The 20,085-nt window shown below is 55.0% G+C and overlaps 2 protein-coding genes across 2 annotated transcripts in view; both read right to left on the bottom strand.

Moving 5' to 3' along the window:
- Positions 1-277: 277 nt before the first annotated feature.
- On the bottom strand, positions 278-2,038 carry LOC115948543 (nascent polypeptide-associated complex subunit alpha, muscle-specific form-like). The gene is made up of 2 exons (XM_031061788.1): positions 1,805-2,038; positions 278-1,360 (listed from the first exon to the last, which is right to left on the bottom strand). The coding sequence occupies exons 1-2, from the start codon at positions 2,020-2,022 to the stop codon at positions 442-444; spliced, it is 1,137 nt and encodes a 378-aa protein (XP_030917648.1). The 5' UTR covers positions 2,023-2,038; the 3' UTR covers positions 278-441.
- KCNC4 (potassium voltage-gated channel subfamily C member 4) overlaps positions 1,991-20,085 on the bottom strand; it is a 25,042-nt gene continuing 6,947 nt past the window's right edge. The window contains 3 exon segments of the mRNA XM_031061787.1: positions 1,991-2,119; positions 15,177-15,362; positions 18,621-19,557. Coding sequence (XP_030917647.1) covers positions 2,058-2,119; positions 15,177-15,362; positions 18,621-19,557 — 1,185 coding nt within the window. The 3' untranslated portion in view covers positions 1,991-2,057.

Below are 20,085 nucleotides of genomic sequence, written 5' to 3'. Positions count from 1 at the left end.
CTGCTCAGTGCCAGTGCCAGGCTGTCCCCTCCCTCGAGGTGATCCAGGTGTCATCCAGGCAATTCCATGGCCAAAATCCTCATTCCAGGAACACCCAGGGCTGGCACAGGACTCTGTGGGCACGCAGAGGGACGTGGAATTTTGCTTTAAACCTCACCCCAGCCCCTGCTCATGAGTTTGACCCTGCAGATCCAACCCAGCTCCAAAATCTCCTCCTTTCCCACAAAAGCAAGGTCTCATTCTCCACGGAGAGCCAGAGGCAAGGAGGCAGGAGGGGTAGGGGAGCTGACTCAGCTCATGGATGACTTTATTGGAACTCTACACGTTGGACAGGCATGCGCACAGGACAGACGGACAGGAGTAGTATTGCCTTGGTCACAGAGATATGGAACAGCGTTGGAAGGACCCTGACCCCTCCAGGGATCCCCACACCTCGCTCTCCTATTGCTTCCATCCCCATCCCTGCAGCCCAACCCCTCCTCTGGGCCCCCCCGTGCCCCTGGGACCAGCACCCGTGGGAGGGGGCGATGGTGGCACCCAGAGCGGAGCCTTTGGCACCCCAGAGTGGCACCTGCAGTGGAACTTTGGCACTCTGGGGTGGCACACAGAGCAGAGCCTTTGGCATCTTGGAGTGGCACCCAGAGCAGAGCCTTTGTCACCCTGGGGTGCCACCCTCCAGTGGAGCCCTTGGCACTCTGTGGCACCCAGAGCAGAGCCTTTGGCACCCTGGGGTGGAGCTTTTGTCACCCTGGGGTGGCACCCAGAGCAGATCTTGTGGCACCCCATAGTGGCACCCTCAGTGGAGCCTTTGTCACCCTGTGGTGCCTGGAGGAGGTCCCAGTGTCCGTGTGACGCTGGAGGGGTCAGGGCACGGCGCAGAGATGTCCTGGTGAGCAGCTGGATCTCCAGATGTGCAGGGTGAGGTGCAGCCAGAAGCGTGGGCAGGGGAGGGGGCAGCCCAGGGGGTGCAGGGGCAGCGTGGCCGTGGCAGGGCTGGCAGCAGGAAGGGGAATGGGGCTGTCCCCAACCTCCCCCCGGCCCTGCTGCTCTGTGGCACCTCTGGGGGGGACCCAGCTGCCAACACCCCCCAGGGATGGAGCTTTGGGGAGAGAAAGCTCCTTGGGAAGGGCAGCCCTGGGGGAATGCATGTCCCAGCCTGAGGGAGACATCCCTGGCCTTGGGGAGGACATCCCTCAGCCCTGGGGAGAGCATCTCCCTTGGGAACAGCATCCCTGGGCTTTGGGGAGAGCATCCCTGGGGGAATACATCCTTCAGCCTTAGGAAGAGCATCCCTGGGCTTTGGGGAGGACATCCCTTGGCCCTGGGGAGAATGCATGACCCAGCTTTGGGGAGAGCATCCCTGGAGGAATACATCCTTCAGCTTTGGGGAGGGCATCCCCTGGTCCCAGGGACAGCATCCCTGGAGGAATGCAAGTCCCAGCCTTGGGGAGAGCATCCCTGGGCTCTGGGGAGAGCAGCCCTCAGCCCTGGGGAGAGCATCTCCCTTGGGAAGAGCATCCCTTGGCCCTGGGGAGAGCATCTCTGGGCTTTGGGGAGAGCATCTCTGGGGGAATACATCCTTTAGCCTTGGGGAGAGCATCCCCTGGTCCCAGGGACAGCATCCCTGGGGGAACACATGTCCCAGCCTGAGGGAGAGCATCCCTTGGCCTCCGGGAGGGCATCCCTGGGCTTTGGGGAGGATATCCCTGGAGGAATGCATGTCCCAGCCCTGGGGAGAGCACCTCTGGACTTTGGGGAGAGCATCCCTGGGGGAATACATCCTTCAGCCTTGGGGAGAGCATCCCCTGGCCCCGGGGAGAGCATCCCTGGAGGAATGCATGTCCCAGCCCTGGGGAAAGCATCTCCCTTAGGAAGAGCATCCCTTGGCCCTGGGGAGAGCATCCCTGGACATTGGGGAGGGCATCCCTGGGGGAATACATCCTTCAGCCTTAGGAAGAGCATCCCCTGGCCCCAGGGAGAGCCTCCTTCCACCCTGGGGAGGGCATCCCTTGGGGAAGGCATCCCTGGCCAGGGCAGTGCCTGCAGCCAGCTGGGGCTCAGGAGAAGGTGACCACCTCACCCTGGGGGTAACTGGAAGCGAGGGTGTCCTGGCAGGAATCTGCAATTGAAGACATAAACATTAAACACAGAATTAGAGATTTGTTTCCATGAGGTGTGTAGGGGGAGAAATAAGAGAGGGAGAGGGACACTGAGCTTCCAGGGGACCCCAGAGTAAACACAAAGTGCCTTTTTCAGAGGGATAAAATGCTGCTGTAAGTCAGGGGAAAATGGTTTTAAAAAGCCTCAGGATGGTGGCAGAGATGGAGACTTGGGAAATGATTCTCCATGAGGAAGCATGCATGGAATCAGGGTGATTTTGAGGGTATAAATGAAAAGCAGGGGGGAAAGCATCACCCTCACCACAACCCTCTCCTCCCAGAAAGCTGCTCTTGCCCAAAACTTCCCAAGCCAACCCCAAACCAGATGTCCCAAAGCCAAGCCTGGTGCATTAATCTCTCAGTGTTTTTGCCTTCTCCCTCTCTCCCTCTCTTTTGTTATCATTGAATTAATTATCATTGATTGGAGCTCTGAGTCACCCCCCCGCCTCTCCCCATGTGCCAGGGCCCAGTTTCCAGGCACGGGGCTGTCAGGCAGGGAGACAGCTCCTGATCCACCTGATAAACCACGGCATTTTGCTTTAAACCTCACCCCCAGCTCCTGCTCATGAGTGTGACCCAGCTGCCTTCCCTACAGACCCAACACAGCTCCAAAAGCTCCTCCTTTCCAACAAAATAAAGGTTTCCTTCTCCATGGAGCAGCACTGCGTGAGCAATGCCCAGGCATGGAGGCCTTTCAAACCTCACATCCCATAAAACCCCCAGGGATTAGAGGAGTTTTCCTCCCTGAGCTGGCAGGAGAGCTCCCCACCTCTGAAAACAAAGCAGTTTGGGAACTCAAGAGCATCCCCCTGCAGCAATTTGGGGACCAGCAGCTGCTGAAAAATACCCCTGGTTCAGTCACTCCTGCAAGCAGCTAAAAGCTCTTGGCAGGGTTTGTGTCCTGCTAGAAACATTCCCCATCAGGTCGATTGATTTACCAGGGGCACGACTTGGCTTTTAACTCCCATCTCCTCCTCCCTGTTCAAAGCCATTTTGTGTGTGAGCTCGAGACCTGCTGCCCACAGCCTCCAGGGAGCTGCCTTGGAAAGCAGCTTCCCAGCCTAGGAAAAAAATTAGCACCACTAAAAATAAATAACAACAGCCCAGATTTGTATTTTTTTGTCTCCCAGACAAAGGCACCATGAGCAAACATCCCTCCTGTCTTGGTTTCTGGGTGCCAGCTCTGTTCTGCTCTCACCCTCAGTGATGTGCTACCCTCTCCTCCAGCCTATTTTGGGTGCAGATCTGCCACCAGCCTCCACAGAGTGCTGCCCTGAGCAAGGCAGGAGGTTTGGCACAGCCTGGCACAGCCTGGCACAGCCCAGCTCCAAATACCCCAGGTTTGCTGTGCTGCTCCCAGAGCCATCCCCCCCAAATTTCCCCTCGTGGGGAGTTCACCCAGTCCTGCCCTCTTGCTGTGAGCACCTCCTCAAATAGCCTGAAATGCTGCTGAGGGGCTGCCAGCTGTGCCAGCTGTGCCAGCACAATGTTTGGCTAGGTCCCACTCTGCTCTGCTCTGCTCTGGCACAGCAGCCCTGAGCAGGAGGATTTGGGGGTGTTGGAGCAGCTCAACATTCCCCAGCCACGTGTGCTGGACCCAGAACCCCCAGGTGATCCCCCAGGCTGGGCAGGGGGGCAGGGGGGGATTCCCTGCTCAGGTGAGACCCCACCTGCAGAGCTGCCCCAGCCCTGGCTCCAGCATCAGGAGGATTTGGAGCCCCTCTGCGAGCGAGGCTGGGGTAGCTGCGGGTGCTCACCTGGAGAGGAGAAGGCTCCAGGGAGATCTTAGAGCCCCTTGCAGGGCCTAAAGGGCATCCAGGAGAGCTGGAGAGGGACTTTGGAGAAGGGGGGAATGGCTGCCCACTGCCAGAGGGCAGGGATGGATGGGATATTGGGAAGGGATTCCTCCCTGGGAGGGTGGGCAGGCCCTGGCACAGGGTGCCCAGAGCAGCTGTGGCTGCCCCATCTCTGGAAGTGCCCAAGGCCAGGCTGGACAGGGCTTGGAGCACCCTGGGAAGGTGTGGAAGGTGTCCCTGCCATGGCAGGAGCTGGAATGGGATGGAATTTAAAGTCCCTTCCTTGACTCTGTGATTATTTTTGCACAGCCACATCCCCTGCTTCACAGGTGAGGGACACACTCCTATAACACACCCAATGCTCATCCCTGGATTCCTGCTCAATCCCATCAGCCTGCCAGGAACGAGACCCAGCACAGCCATCCCATCCCATGGATCCCATCCCATCCCATCCCATCCCATCCCATCCCATCCCACCCCATGGATCCCATCCCATCCCACCCCCCAGGTCTCCTTTCCATGCTGCCATGCCCCCACAATCACTGCACACCCCTTGATGTTATTTTTTTAAATCCATTTCAGGGCTTGGGCAGGGGCAGTTGACCTCCTGTGGATTTACGCAGTTTCTTGGGAATAAATCCAACAATTTGGCTTTCTCTTGGTGCCTTTAGCCTGGGCTGGAACGTGAGCAGGTCCCTGCCCCTGCCTGTCCCACACAGGAGGAACTGTCACCCTTTTCCCAGGAGCTCACAGATCCTTTCTGAACCCCCATTTACCTTTTCCATGGGTAAAACCTTGGGCTCAGTTGCCCGGGTGGGGATAAGGAAGTAACAGACTGGAAGCTGGGAGGCTCCTATTTATAAGCTCCTCTGCATCCTATTTTGCATCTGCCTCTGCTCTCCCTGTTCCTCCTCAGCACGGGCAAGCCATGGGGTTGCTATTTATTTTCTGGTTTTCTTTATTGTCATCAAATAAGCAGCGAGGATTTTTCCTGGCAGAGCTGGGGAAGCCAGGAACAGGCTCCTTCTGGGTAGAGCAATTACTCTCCTGACATCTTCACCTCCTGCCCGCCTGCCTGACAGGCCTTTCTATTTCCTCAGCTCTCTCAGGCATCTCCCAAGAAACAGAGCAGTTGTTGCAACAATAAAAATTAATACTTTGCAAGCAAGCTGGGATCATGGTGCAGCCTCCACGCAGCGCTGGACTGTGAGTGTTCCAGGGGGAAAAGAGAAGGAAGGAGCTGAGGCTGGGGCAGGGAACTGCTCCCAAATCCCCCTGAGCCAAAGGCTGCTCTGGTTTGGCTCCTTGCACAGGGGTGGGTGGTCACAGGGGCTCAATCCTTGTCCCAAAGTGGGCAGAGGAATGCACCAGCAGGGCAGCCTGGTGTCACCCAGCACCTCTGGAGTGTTCCAGGCCAGGCTGGGCAGAGTCTGGAGCAGCCTGGTCTGGAGGAAGCTGTCCCTGCCCTTCCAACCCAACCATTCCATGGCTCCATCATCTCTGGTCCCATTCCCACTGCTGAGCCCCACACGTGTCCCCACGGCGGGGAGAGGGACACGGGCACTGGAGATCTGTGGGGTCCCACCCTGCTGAGCACCCCGCTGTCCCTGGGAGGGTGGGCAGGCCCTGGCACAGGTGCCCAGAGCAGCTGTGGCTGTCCCTGGATCCCTGGCAGTGCCCAAGGCCAGGCTGGACAGGGCTTGGAGCAGCCTGGGATGGTGGAAGGTGTCCCTGCCATGGCAGGAGCTGGAATGGGATGGAATTTAAAGTCCCTTCCTCCCCAAACAATTCCCTGACTCTGTGGTTACTTTTTCAGAGCCCCCAGGACACATCCCCTGCTCCACAGGTGAGGGACACATTCCTATAACACACCCAATGCTCATCCCTGGATTCCTGCTCAATCCCATCAGCCTGCCAGGAACGAGACCCAGCACAGCCATCCCATCCCATGGATCCCATCCCATCCCATCCCATCCCATTCCATCCCACCCCATCCCATGGATCCCATCCCACCCCATCCCACCCCCAGGTCTCCTTTCCATGCTGCCCTGCCCCACAATCACTGCGCACCCCTCGATGTTATTTTTTAAAATCCATTTTCGGGCTGGGGCAGGGGCAGTTGAACTCCTGTGGATTTATGCAGTTTCTTGGGAATAAATCCAACAATTTGGCTTTCTCTTGGTGCCTTTAGCCTGGGCTGGAACGTGAGCTCCCAGCAGATCCCTGAACACAGATAAGTCCTGCGAGGATATTCAGGGGAAGTATCGTATATTCCTGCTCTATTCTTATCCTCCTCTCCAGGCTGCCAATTTTGGCCACTGTTTGAGATAAAAACCTGGCCTCCAGAGATATTTACAGGTCTGCTCTGATCCACTACAGCTCCTCTTCTAATCTTACCCAGGGATTAACCTGTGCTAAGTCGCCCCCAAAACCAACCCAGACCCCACCTAAAAATAACAACAAGCTGTTTTCTCCCTCTGCATCCCCCAAATCCTGCTCGGGAGAAGGCGGGGAGGAAGAGGGACAAGATGCAATGGGTTTTTCAGCAGTTTGGTGCCTCCCACTGAAATCCCTCCATCTCCCTTTCGGGGCTGGGCTGTTTTAGAGGAGCTTTTTGCACATTAGTCATCCCTTCTCCAGGGTTGCATAACGCCCCAGCTAAAAATTGCATCCTGCCAGCTCCGTGGCAGCTCCTGCCCAACCCTGCTGGCTCTGGTGGGGATGAGATTTTGGGGGGACCACCAAAGGTTTTCCACCCCAAGCAGCCACTCTGGCATTGGAGCTGAGGGGGCAAAGGCAAAGCTGGGGTCTGCTGGGATCTGTGGCTGCTCTGGGTTTATTTCTCTACCTCCAAGAGACTCAAACCCCAAAGTCTGAGCACCTTGATCTGATCCTTCTGCAGAGACAGGGTTTCATACCTGGCTCATCCCCAAAATCAGCTCACGACCTTGGATAAATCATTTATGATCCAAACACCACCGAAGCCATGGAGGGTGGCCTTGCCTCTGGCGGGGGCTGGGGATATTCCAGCTCCTCCTGCTTCCAGAGGGAAGGATGAGCCAGAGAAGCACCTGCATGGGGCTGCTGTTCCCTGCCCTTTGCCCAGCTCATGGGATTTTGGGGAGTTCATGAACCTGCCCTGTTAGCCCTCCATCAGCTGCAGGAATCCAAGGAATGCAGCTGCACCCAACACACACCCAGGTGCTGCTGGTGACGGATGGATCAGCACCAGAGCCCAGGATGGCACATCCTGAGCACAGGATGGGTGCAGCTCATCCCAATTCCTCCCCAAATCCACAACAATTCTGGCTCCAGCACCAGCTCCTGTCATCCATCCTCAAGATCCAGCCCAAGGCACCAAATTCTTCTCTTTTCTGCTTCTCTTTGGCTCCTGCACAGCTGGGACAGGGGAGGGAGAAAAAAGGAAGAAGGAAGAAGGAAGAAGGAAGAAGGAAGAAGGAAGAAGGAAGAAGGAAGAAGGAAGAAGGAAGAAGGAAAGGAAAGGAAAGGAAAGGAAAGGAAAGGAAAGGAAAGGAAAGGAAAGGAAAGGAAAGGAAAGGAAAGGAAAGGAAAGGAAAGGAAAGGAAAGGAAAGGAGGATAAGCTCAGAGGGGCCTGGTTTGGATATGTGCTGGCTGCTTTTCCTGGAAGCTCCTTCTACACACCAAGAGAAACTGAGGCACAAGAAACCTGGGGTGGAGCAGGAGGGTCCTGACTGTGGGATCTGCCAAAATCCATCCCAGCTTCTTTCATGTGCAGGGACCATGGAATCACAGAATCCTTAAAGTTGGAAAAGAGCTCCGAGGTCATCAAGTCCAACCTCACCATACCCTGAGCACCAGATCCAGTCTGGCCATGATGGAGGGGAAGGGTCTGACCCCAGAAAAGCTCTTGGGGCTCTTTGCTCTTCAAACACATCCAAGTCTAAGCTCTCCTCCTCAGAAAAGTCCCCAGGCTCCAGCCCTGACTTGCTCACAGTGAGGGAAGAGGCCAAGAGAGCACCAAGGAGGATTTGAGAGTAGGAGCTGAACAAATCTTGATTTGAGAGCAGCAGCTCTTAAATCCAAGCAGGATTTGAGAGCTGAACACCCCAAACCAGCCCCTTGCAGCCACCCAAGGTCCAAACCCCTCCAGGGAGGCTGAGCTGGACAGAACTGAAATGAGCCAGGGACTGAAGGGTTTGTTCTAGTTCGGGAAGACACCTGAGATCATCCAAAATCACCCCAAAAACTGATACAGGTGAGCAAAAACCAGCAGTGCCACAGGGAGTTCGACTCTCCAGCCTCATCCTCCCAGGGATGGGGAGAGCCTGGCTCAAACCCAGCTCCCATCCCCGTGGGAATGCTCTGGAATCACCACCTCTCATCCATCCCAAACAAGGATTCATCCCCCATCTGTTTAGGCATCATTTTGCTTTAAATCTCTCTCTGCCCCACTAATCCACACCAGCAGCAGCTTTGCCAGGGACCTTTAATCCTCTTGCCACCACTTCCCAGCTCTTCATGGGAGCATCCACACCTATTATCCCAGCCTCTGGGTGCTCCCTGACCCCTCCAGCCTCCAGGGGATCTCAAGGCTGGTTTCCAAGGCCCTCAGGCCCATCCTGAGGTTGGAAGGAGAAAGAATGTAGGATTTAGGCAGAAAAAGGCACAAAACAAGAGGGGAACCACTGCTGGGCAGGGAATAGAGGTTTATTCATCTGTTGCCTCCAGAAACTTGAGGCTGCTTTAAAAAAAAAAAACCAAACAAAATAAAACCTAAAAATATATGAATTCAGCCATTCCCAGCACAATGAGATATAATTTCATGAGTCAACTTGTCCTCCTTGTGTTTCCACCACCCTTTAGCCCAACACAAACGGCCCACGGGAGGGAGGGCTCGATACCAGAGGGAATTGCAGGGTTTATTTAGGATGAATAAGGTTTCAAAGAGGGGGAAAACCACCTCAAAACCTCCTCCCGGGACTGTCCATCCACATGGACACCAGACAAGCTCAGTGGAGACGCGATGGAGGAACTGGAGGGGGTCAGAACCAGCTCCTGGGGGATGGAGATGTCCCAGCTGGGGCTGCTCGGCGTGGTGGGGAGCAGAGGGAGCCCCGAGGTCCTTTAGAGGATGGAGGGCACGGGGGAGCAGGGGTGCTGCAGGGAGCAGGGGGAGCTGCAGCGGGAGGCCAGCGGAGCCCGGCGCGCCGCTCCTCCGTCTATGCTGCTCAGGCTCCGCGACTTTCCACAGCCTCGGGACAGAAAACAGACAGGTTAGAGCCCAGCAGCCTCCTGCCCAAAGCTGGCAGCACCAGGCTGAGCCCCACAACCCCGAGCAACCCCCTTAAAAAACATTCAGGAAGGGATTTCTGGGGACAATCAGGCTCCTGCAGAGCTTCCCATGCCCTTCATGGCCAAATGCACGGCTCGGAGTCATCAATGAGAGACCAAATTGCTCTCGGAGGGTGTTGGGTTTTTGTTTCCCAAATTGCTCTGAATGAGGAATGAGTCTGGGGATTTTGTGGGCTGAAGCAGACGGGGAAAAGCAGCAGAACTCAAACAAATATGGGATTTGGAAGGAGTGATTCCCCCAGCTCTGGTTTTTACACCCCTGTAGCAGCAGGCTGCTGCTGACACCTTTCTGTGTGCAAAGGAGCAGGTAGACATGCTCATTCTTTTCCATTAAAAATTGTATTAAAGAGCAAATGTTTCTGTTTCTTTAAGCATGGGGACCCTTCACAGTCCCCCAAAGAGCCAGGAATTTCTCCAGCTTTTATTGAACAAGGAAATGTTCTCGCAGGTCAAAAGCCACTTTTCTTGCTGGGAAGACACAAAGTCTTTGCACTGAAAATTGGATTTTTAGATCCACAAAGCACCACTGCTAAGGATGAGTCTGTTCCCTGGATCTGCTGCCAAAAGATGGAAAATTAATGATGCTCCCAGCTGTGATGTGCCCAATGTCCCTGTGCCTGGACCTTCCCTGGGAGCACCTGGCTGAGCAAACCCAGCCAAGCCTGAGCCTTCCCAAGGCACCAGCGAGATCCAGGGAAAGCAAGGAGCAGGGAAGCAGCCTTTGTGTGGGGGGAGCAGAGGGAGGCAGCTCCTGACAGCAGAAAAACAAGGTGATGGATGGCTCCTTCAGCAGTGCCAGGCTTGGAATCCCTCCCTGTGTCCCAGCCCAGGAGTTCGTGGCACATCTTTGGGCTCTGCTGGTTTGGGGTTGGATCAGGGATCAAGACCCACAGCAGAGCAGTCCCAGCATCACCCTCACACACCCCCAAGGGGGTGCTGAGACGGGAGCATCACCTGGGAAAGGCTCCAGAGCACTCACTACCTCTGCAAATCTGGGGCTTGTCCCCTTTTTTGGGCTTTTCCCAGCCCCAGCAGCGATTCTCCAACCCCTCCCCAGCCCTCAGCCCCCCGAGCACACTCATCTCCTCCAGCTGTGCAGCAGAGGCAGCTCCAGGGGGCACAGGGACCTGCCTAAACCTGTTGCTGACTCCAGCACAGCTTTCCCTCCCTGCAGTGGAAGCGGGAGGAGCAGCAGGCCTGAGCAGAAGAGCAATTTCCTTATTTATTCTTGGCAGGGATCCACCCAGAGAGAGAGGAGGGAACGAGCACAGCCCTGAGCTGGGGGGAGCCGGGAGTTTCCCACCCACAGCAGCTGATGCAAAGACCACCCTGCTCCCCACAACACTCCCAAAAACTCATTTTTTCCTTCCCCTTGCTCTTTTCCTGGGTGTGCTGAGGCTCTTGGAGGAGCTCACGCATTTCCCTGAGTGTGGGAAGCAGCTGTGCTGAAATCCAAGTGGTCCCTGAAAGCTTGGGGCAACCCCAGCACCCGAACAGCCCCAACAGGAGGTGTTGTGGGGTCAGGGTTTGGTGGGAGCTGCCAGCAAGGCAGGATCCTGCTGATGGGGTTTATGGGGTTTATGGGGTTTATGGGGTTTATGGGGTTTATGGGGTTTATGGGGTTTATGGGGTTTATGGGGTTTATGGGGTTTATGGGGTTTATGGGGTTTATGGGGTTTATGGGGTTTATGGGATGGGCTTTGCCTCTGGCTCTGAATTCTGAACAGAAAAGGTGCAAACAAGCAAAGAAATAGGGTCAAAATCCCACTGCTCACTCTGATTGAGTCCCAACCATCACATTGTGGGGCAGAACTTCATAAAAATGTTTGATTTCCCCAGGGACCCTCTGCAACGGAGCACCAGGGACAAACCTGCCCCAAGCCCAACACTTCATTCTCCCCATCAATTTATCCCAAGCCACACTTGCAGGAGCACCTGGGAAGGAGCTCAAGACTCAGTCCCTCAAGGCTGTCATGGTTTCCCACTACACCCAGGGCCAGATAAAGCCACAATTGGACAAGGGGGTTGTGTTCTGCTGATTGCCACAGCTGATAAACAGAGCTGGTCCCAGTAACTCGCCTTGGGGCTACCCAGAGTCCCTGGGATCGCTTTAGGAACTTTAGGAACTTTAGGAACGGGTTTGCTGCCAATAAAAGAGCGCTGGGTGACCCCGGGGGCTCCTCCCTGGCCATGGCACTGCTCCCTGCAGCTCTGAGTGCTCACACAGACACAGGCTGGGAGCTGTGCCACAGGGGATGGGGTAGAGCAGGGACGCAGCAAAGGAAGGCAGGAAAAGGAAAGCAAAGAAGGAAAGCAAAGGGGACAGAGCTGCTGCTGGGGACAGAGGCCTGGCACTCAGCTCCTGTGGGGCTGGGGACAGACAGAGGCCTGGCACTCAGCTCCTGTGGGGTTGGGGACAGACAGAGGCCTGGCACTCAGCTCCTGTGGGGTCCTATCCCTGTGAAAATGTTGGTTGCTCCTCAGTCCCCCCAGCCAGGCAACTCCAGGGGATGTTCCCATTCCCAGCTTTATCCCATCCCACATGCTCAGGCCATGTGGGAGTCACAGCCCTGCACTGACACCAGCAGTGAAAATCAGCTGCACCACACTCTACAAAGCCAAAAAATTGCTGCTGTGACGTGTTAATGTGCTGATAAAGGAGCTGGAGTGTTTTAAGACGCACACAGGTGTGGCATTTGGGGACAAGGGTTAGTGGCCTGGTGCTGGGGGGAGGTTGGACTCGTAGAGCTCTTTTCCAGCCCAGGTGATTCCATGGTTCCACCCTCAGCAGTCTCACTGGCTCGGCTCACCCTGCCTCCATGTCCCTCCACCCAAGCAGAGGACAGGGCTGTTGTGCCAAGGCTGGTGTCTGACCCAGCAGGACACGTTTGTGGGAAGTGCTGGGCAGGACCCCAGTGCTGAGGGGAGAGAAAGGCTCTGAAGCCATCCCTGGCAGCCAGGGAGCAGAGCAACACCACTGCAGGCAGCCACAGGAGCAAGAACACATTCCCCACAGGAATCCACAGCTCAATCTGCTCCAGGCTCAGGTCCAAGGGCAGGAGCAGCTCCTCTCTGAGCTGCCCCAACAAGACCAACTCTGGAGCTGGGGTTAAACCACGATGGATGCTGAGATCTGCAGCTCATTCCCAAAGCAGCTCCCTCCCCTGATTTCCACAGCTTGCACAGACACCAGTACCTGTCCCAGGATCTGACAGATGGCCATCAGAGAGTCGGGCTCAGAACCAAGCTCATCGCAATTTGCAGAGCTGCCAACATCCCAGTACCAGAACAAACAGCCTCAGCAGGAGATAAATCAGGACCAAGGCAAGAGGCGCCTCTGCGGCTCCCAAGGGATTTTGGCTGGAGGCTGCTTCACCCCCTGGTCATCTCTGGTCATCTCTGGTCAGCTCTGGCCACCTCTGGTCACCTCTGGTCACCTCTGGCCATCTCTGATCATCTGTGGTCACCTCTGGCCATCTCTGGTCACCTCTGGTCATCTCTGGTCACCTCTAGTCATCTCTGGCCATCTCTGGCCATCTCTGGTCACCTCTGGTCACCTCTAGTCATCTCTGGCCATCTCTGATCATCTCTGGTCACCTCTGGCCATCTCTGGTCATCTCTGGTCACCCAGAGCATTTCACAAGGCCCAGCCCTGACGTCCCAGGACAGCCTCCCACCTGTCTGTCCCACACCCAAGCAGGACATGGGCACTGAGGTTCCCCTTCCCAAAAGGTCTCAAGCACCTCTGGAGCCCCTCTGTACAGCAGATCCAGCCTTCTCCAGGTGCAGCATCATTCCAGCAACGTGGGGATGAGTGACCCATGCACAGCTCCTGTTTTGAAGTGTAAAAGGCACTCTGAAATTTGCAGGGGAGACCCCAGAACACCCCAAGAGCCATCACCACAGTGCCCTTTCAAAGAGCTGCTGTGCCACCACACAAGGACAGAAATCTCCCGGTCTCCTGTGATGGGATTTGGGAGTGAGTGAAAGCAGCTCTGGATCCTCAACTCTCAGAGCTGCTCTGCTTCTCCTGGCTTCAGTGGGACCAGATTCAAACGCCTCAGCTGAAGCCTGGCTTCAGAATTTGCTGAGGAGAAAATCTGCTCTGCCTTTCATCTGTCTCCTCCATCCCTCCAGCTCAGCGTTCCCCCTCCCAGTCTGGAGTGGGACTAAACCTCTCTCCCCTCTCCACATTAACACGACCGACTTCACAGGAAAAGGCACTTCCAGGGAAAAAAAACATCAGGCCTTTCAAGCAGATATTTGATGGTACCCCAAGGATGAGCAGAGCTGTTCCTCTTTGTCCTCTTTCTGAGGCTGAGCAGCAATGCCAAAGGGAATCCTTGATTTCCCAGGAGGAAACAACCAACTTGCTCCTACTACTGATGAATGTGATTGCACCCAAACACCTCCCTGTGTCCCATCAGAAGGAACAAACCCTCCAAAGCACCAAGAGGTCCTGGGGAGCAGCTCAGGGGTGCAGCACATCATCCCTGCTCCTGCCTGATCCCAGCTCTCTGTGAGCAACGGGCAGCACTTGGTCCCAGGGAGGGAGAAGTAGGGTCAGCTCTGCAGCTCCAGCATCCCACACCAGCCTGGACACACAAAACCCTGCACAACTGGGTAACTGAGCTCTACCCTAAGAGTTATCCCAGCAATCCAGGGTGCAGCTGGGTTTTGGGGCTGGATTTACCCTTTCTGGGGCTGAGTGCTGAGAGATGGGCAAAGGAGCAGAGAACTCTGAGACCAGGTTGAAGAAGATTTTGTTTTGTCATGGGAAGAAGAGTTTTGTGTTTTCCTGACTCATCTCCCCCTCAGTTTCCCATGGAAAACCTCAACACTTAGCACAGCTCCTGTTCCAAGCCCAGAGGAGCCTTTCTGGCAGCCCAGAGCTGCTGGCAAGGCAGCACTGACACATCTCAGCTCCCCACGCTCGAACCCACCAAAAGCCACCTCAGGGGAGAGCAGGGGAAAAGACTCTGGGGTTTTTTTTCCCCTACTGAAAACCTTTTGGTCACCTTCAGTCACAACCTCACCACGTCCCCAGGAGAGGTGTCCCCACTGACACCATCCAGAGATGAGGGGTTGAAACCCAGGGAGAAGAGCTGGAGGGGGAGAGGTTGGAGCACTCTGCCCCCAGGGAGGGCAGTGCAGCCAGCACGGGGTCACAGACCCCAAAGGGGAATCACAGACCCCAAATGGGAGTCACAGACTCCAAATAGGGGTCACAAACCCCAAATGGGAGTCACAGATCTCAAATGGGAGTCACAGACTCCAAATGGGGGTCACAGACCCCAAATGGGGGTCACAGACCTTAAATGAGGGTCACAGACCCCAAATGGGGGTCACAGACCCCAAAGGGGAATCACAGACCCCAAATGGGAGTCACAGACTCCAAATGGGGGTCACAGACCCCAAATGGGAGTCACAGACCCCAAATGGGGGTCACAGAGCCGAAACAGGGGTCACAGACCCCAAATGGGAGTCACAGACCCCAAATGGGGGTCACAGACCCCAAACAGGAGTCACAGACCCCAAATGGGAGTCACAGACCTTAAATGGGAGTCACAGACCCCAAATGGGAGTCACAGATCCTAAATGGGAGTCACAGATCCCACACAGGGGTCACAGACCCCAAACGGAGGCCACAGACCCCAGATGGGGGTGACTGGGGAGGAGCACACTGGAGAGGAGAACACAAAATGAGGAATCCAGCATGGAGAGATGTGTTGGATGGAGGTGAAGCAGATGGAGAGGCAGGGAGCTGTGGGTTTGGGGAGCAGAGGACAAGCCAGGCAGGTGGATGGAGATGAACCAGTCTTGGGTCAGCCCAACAAACCTACACTCAACCTCCACGTGTCCTGCTCACAGCTCCAGCCGTTTTACCTTTCTGGATGCCTCCATCTGCTGCACAGGAGAAGTCCCCCGTGGCCAGCAGGAAGCACGTGGAGGATTTCTTGTTCTTGTCCCGGGTGCTGGAGCGCCGCATCGGCCGCTGCTCCTCGTCCACCGGCGACAGCGGCTGCTCCTCGTCCGACGCACCACGTTTGGCCTCCCCGTTCTGCTTGGAGTCTGCAGGGAGGGAGGTGCCACAGAGCCATCAGCAGCTGGCAAATTGTGAGAGTCTGTCCGAATTTTCCCTCATCTGTTTCATGATCGTCATTTGGGGACCGCTGAAGAGAAGACCCCCCCGATGCAGACATCTTTTATGAAAAATCCTTTCCTTAGCATTTTTCCTCCTGAGAAGCTGAGAGGCCTCAGGAACAAAATGTAAACAATGGTTATCTGCTGCTGTGGAATGCAACAGGTGCATCTGTGATTGGCCCATGTTGGTTGTTTCTAGTTAATGGCCAATCATAGCCCAGCTGGCTGAGACAGAGAGTCCAAGCCACAAGCCTTTGCTGTCATTCCTTCTTATTCTATTCTTAGCTAGCCTTCTGAGGAAATTCTTTCTTCTATTCTTTTAGTACAGTTTTAATGTAATATATATCATAAAATAATAAATCAAGCCTTCTGAAACATGGAGTCAGATCCACATCTCTTCCCTCAACCTGAAACCCCTGTGAACACGGTCACACCCGCCTGTCTTCTCTGTAGGAGAAAGTTACACACGCCCCAGGCCCCAGACCTGAGCACAGTGCTAAGTTATTGTTCACAGGTGTGTTTGCTGTATGCTACACTGAGCCCAATGAGAAAGAAGAGGGCACCGTGCCCTTTTTGCAACAACAGCCTTGGGAGCTGTCCCACCTCTCGGCCTGGCTGGACTTCTCCTGAGTTCTGGGTGGTCTCCTGCAGAAGACCCTCACCTGTTTTACAACCACCATGATAGACAGACTGAGATGTAAGGAGCCTCTCCATCAAGGACTGAGACATGAAACCCCCATGTGAAAAGGCCTCTCTGCCCCTTCCAAGGACTGAGACATGGAACCCCCATGTGAAAAGGCCCCTCTGCTCCTTCCAAGGACTGGGACTGACACCCCCAGCCCGGGGCAGGTGTGTGGGGGACCAAAGCTGACCAAAGCGAGATGTTTGCCTGCAGGTTGTGACCGCTGGGCCAAGAAAACAATGGCTCTCGTTTACTGCTGAGAGCATGGACTACCTGTTACAGATATTCCTTATTGTATCTGTTTCCTCCACCTCGCAATTTTCAATAGAATTATCATAATAAAAACCTCTGAGTTAGCAAGAGATTTTGAGATCTCCCCAGCATAACAGGCAGATCCTCGACTGGACTGGACCAAAGGACTTCGTCTCTACATTTGGTAGCTATACCCCCTCTTTCTCTCTCTCTCTCTCTCTCTCTCTCTCTCTCTCTCTCTCTCTCTCTCTCTCTCTCTCTCTCTCTTTTCTCTCTCTTTCTCTATCTTTTTCTCTCCCTTAATCCCTCTATTGCATTTTTGTGTGTTCATTCCATAAAGGTGCATTTGTTTTGATTATCACTGCAAACCCCCTGTGCTGTGTCGGTTCTTTTTGCACCCTTAGATCAAATCCACGAACTATCACAAACCCCGTTTGTAAGGATGGATCGTGACACAAACCCACAGCACAAACTGCTCAGGGCGGCCAGGAGGGGCTGGTCAGAGTGTGCAAGAAGCAGAAGAGCAGCCTGGAGGTGGCCCAGAGCAACACCAGCCAATTCAGGTGCTGATTTCACCTGGACACACTCATTTAGAGGAGGACAAACACAGATATGATTCTAAAAAGTCCTGCTGAGGGTTATAAAACCTGCTGGGGATGAAACACCCCTGTCGCAAACATGTTTTATGAAAAATCCTTTCCTCAGGATTTTTCCTCCTGGGAAGCTGAGAGGCCTCAGGAACAAAATGTAAACAATGGTTATCTGCTGCTGTGGAATGCAACAGGTGCATCTGTGATTGGTCTCATGGGGTTGTTTCTAATTAATGGCCAATCACAGTCAGCTGGCTCAAACTCTCTGTCTGAGACACAAACCTTTGTTATCATTCTTTCTTTTTCTATTCTTAGCTAGCTTTGTGATGAAATCCTTTCTTCTGTTATTTTAGTATAGTTTTAATGTAATATATATCATAAAATAATAAATCAAGCCTTCTGAAACATGGAGTCAGATCCTCATCTCTTCCCTCATCCTCGGACCCCTGTGAACACGATCACACAGGACAAACACAGATTTGATTCCAAGCAGCTCCAGTCCTGCTGAGGGTTATAAAACCTGCTGGGGATGAAACACCCCAGGTTTTGTGAGATCCACCCACCCTAATTGGAGGGAATTAGCTCTCCAAAATTCACACTGCTGAGGAACGGGCTGCTCGGGGTGGTGGGAAGTGCTAATTTATGTCCCCTGGCTCCCTGGTTCCTTGGCTGAGAGGATGCTGTGCCACGTGAGGGCCTGGCCTGGGCTCCTGGCTCTGACTGCTCCCTGCTGCCAGGGCTCCTGGGGCAGACGGGATTCACAGGCGTGTGGGAAAAGGAGATGCGTGTGGGAAAAGGAGATTTATAAAGTGAAAGAGCTCTTTGGGGCACCTGAAGCTCCCTGTTTCTCTGGCAGGGGAAGCTCCATCACTGTTAAACACCTCAGTGTTGGTGCAGGACACAACCCCACCATGCTGCCTCCTGCTCCAGACACCCCAGAGGCGCCACTGGCAGCAAACCAAGACAAAAGGGGCAGAGCAGCCACCAGGGCCAGCACTGACAGTGGGGCAGGGCTCACACAGACCCCCAAAGGTAACCCAAGGGATGGTGCCCACAGCTGCCCACAGCTGGGGCTGTGCCTTCTGCTGATCCTAAGGAAAGGATCACCAAACCCCCAAACTTCAGCTCAGTGCATGAGACAAAAAAAGGGAAATGTCCAGGGACTGGTTTTGCTCAGGATTTGGAGCAGCAGCACAGGGATTCTGTCTACCAGCAGACGAATGAGGAGATGGGGTCAAGCCCCAGAGAATGTCCATGGATTTATCAATTTTGGTGAGGGTTACCCTGATTTATGGTGGGAGAAAGCAAAGGAAAATCTGTGCCAAGGGCATGACCAGGCTAACATGAGAGGAGAGTGAGCAGCCTTACCTCTGTCACTGTGAGGGAGGGGTGGGTTAGGCAGGGACACCTCTAAAGCCACCACAGTGACTTGATCTGTGCCATCAGGAGGGAAGGATATGGCTTTTGGGAAAGCAGGTGGTCTTTTCCCCCTGCCTGGATGGGAGACTCAACCTGCAGTGCCCTGCTCCACCAGCATGGCCCCCAACACCCTCACACCCTCCACCCAGAGCTGGGACACAGGGGATGGTGCAGGACCAAACAAACTGCCCTGAGAGCTCCTGGATGTCTCCCCCTCCCTCAGCCCCACCTTTGGGGTCTCACCTGACCGTTTCCTCTCAGTCACCCCCTCCTCCACTGCCAGTGGGCAAGTGTCGCTCTGGGTGCTGTTCCGGGGCGAGTTCTCCTCGGATTTGCCGTAGGTGGGTGAGTCCATCAGGGCTGGACGGGGTATATGCTTTTTCTTCTTCTTTGGCAGCTTCTGCTTGGCCATGGCCAAGGAATAATACATCCCAAAGTTATTGACGATGACAGGCACGGGCATGGCGATGGTCAGCACCCCGGCCAGCGCGCACAGGGCGCCCACTACCATCCCCGACCAGGTTTTGGGGTACATGTCACCATAGCCCAGGGTGGTCATGGTGACCACGGCCCACCAGAAGCCGATGGGGATGTTCTTAAAGTGAGTGTGGTCGCTCCCGGTGGGGTCGGACGTCTTGGCTCCGATCCGCTCGGCATAGTAGATCATGGTGGCGAAAATCAAGACCCCCAAGGCGAGGAAGATGATGAGGAGCAGGAATTCGTTGGTGCTGGCCCGCAGAGTGTGGCCCAGCACGCGCAGACCCACAAAGTGCCGCGTCAGCTTGAAGATCCGCAGGATGCGCACGAAGCGAACGACCCGCAGGAAACCCAGAACGTCCCGGGCGGCTTTGGAGGACAGGCCACTGAGACCCACCTCCAGGTAGAAGGGCAAGATGGCCACGAAGTCAATGATGTTGAGCAGGTTTTTAATGAAGAGAAGCTTGTCTGGGCAGCAGATGATGCGAACCAGGAACTCAAGGGTGAACCACAGCACGCAGACCCCTTCGATGTAGGTGAGGATGGGCTCCGTCTCCACCTTGTGGGTCAGCAGCACCGTGGTGGTGTTGCCCACCACCAGGGTCTCCGTCACGTTGACATCGATGTTGAAGGCCTCGTGTGTCTCCAGGCAGAAGGTTGTGATGGAGACCAGGATGAAGAAAAGCGAGGCGAAAGCAACCACCTGTGAAAGTCAAAGTTACACGGGCTGTGAGCTGATGTGGGGCAACCTGTTCGGTTTGGAGGAGGTCAAATACTCCAGATGCTGCCACCCACTGCCCCAAGACCAAGGGTGGAGAATGAGGAGGGATTCCTGGACCTCTCCCATGGGTTGACAGCAAACTTCAGTGCCTGGGGCCATCAGTCCAGGACCTTCTCCAAGTGCTCTGATGTGTGCAGGAGAAGGTGTGCTGTGCCTGGAGATGTGCAGTGGTGGGGATGAGGGGGAACTGGGACAGTCTGAGACTGGAGCAATCTTCCAGTGGGAACAGACATGAAAAGGGAATTTTGACAGGACAAATTCAAAGGGCTTTCCTGCACGTTCATCAGAAACCCCTCCAGATGCCAGGTTCACACTGTTCACAGCCATGAGCTTTGGGGTCTGGATGTGTCAGAGACATCATTCACCCCCTCCCTGGGGGTCAGTTGTGGGTGATGTGCCCACAGAACATCCAGGACCAGGGGAGGAGCAGGCAGAGCTCAGCTTCCTGCT

This window comes from Geospiza fortis, unplaced genomic scaffold (assembly GCF_000277835.1).
Source record: "Geospiza fortis unplaced genomic scaffold, GeoFor_1.0 scaffold26, whole genome shotgun sequence".
NCBI lineage: Eukaryota > Metazoa > Chordata > Aves > Passeriformes > Thraupidae > Geospiza > Geospiza fortis.
The sequence above is the reverse complement of the archived record's forward strand: the minus strand, read 5'-3'. Positions and strand labels throughout refer to the sequence as shown.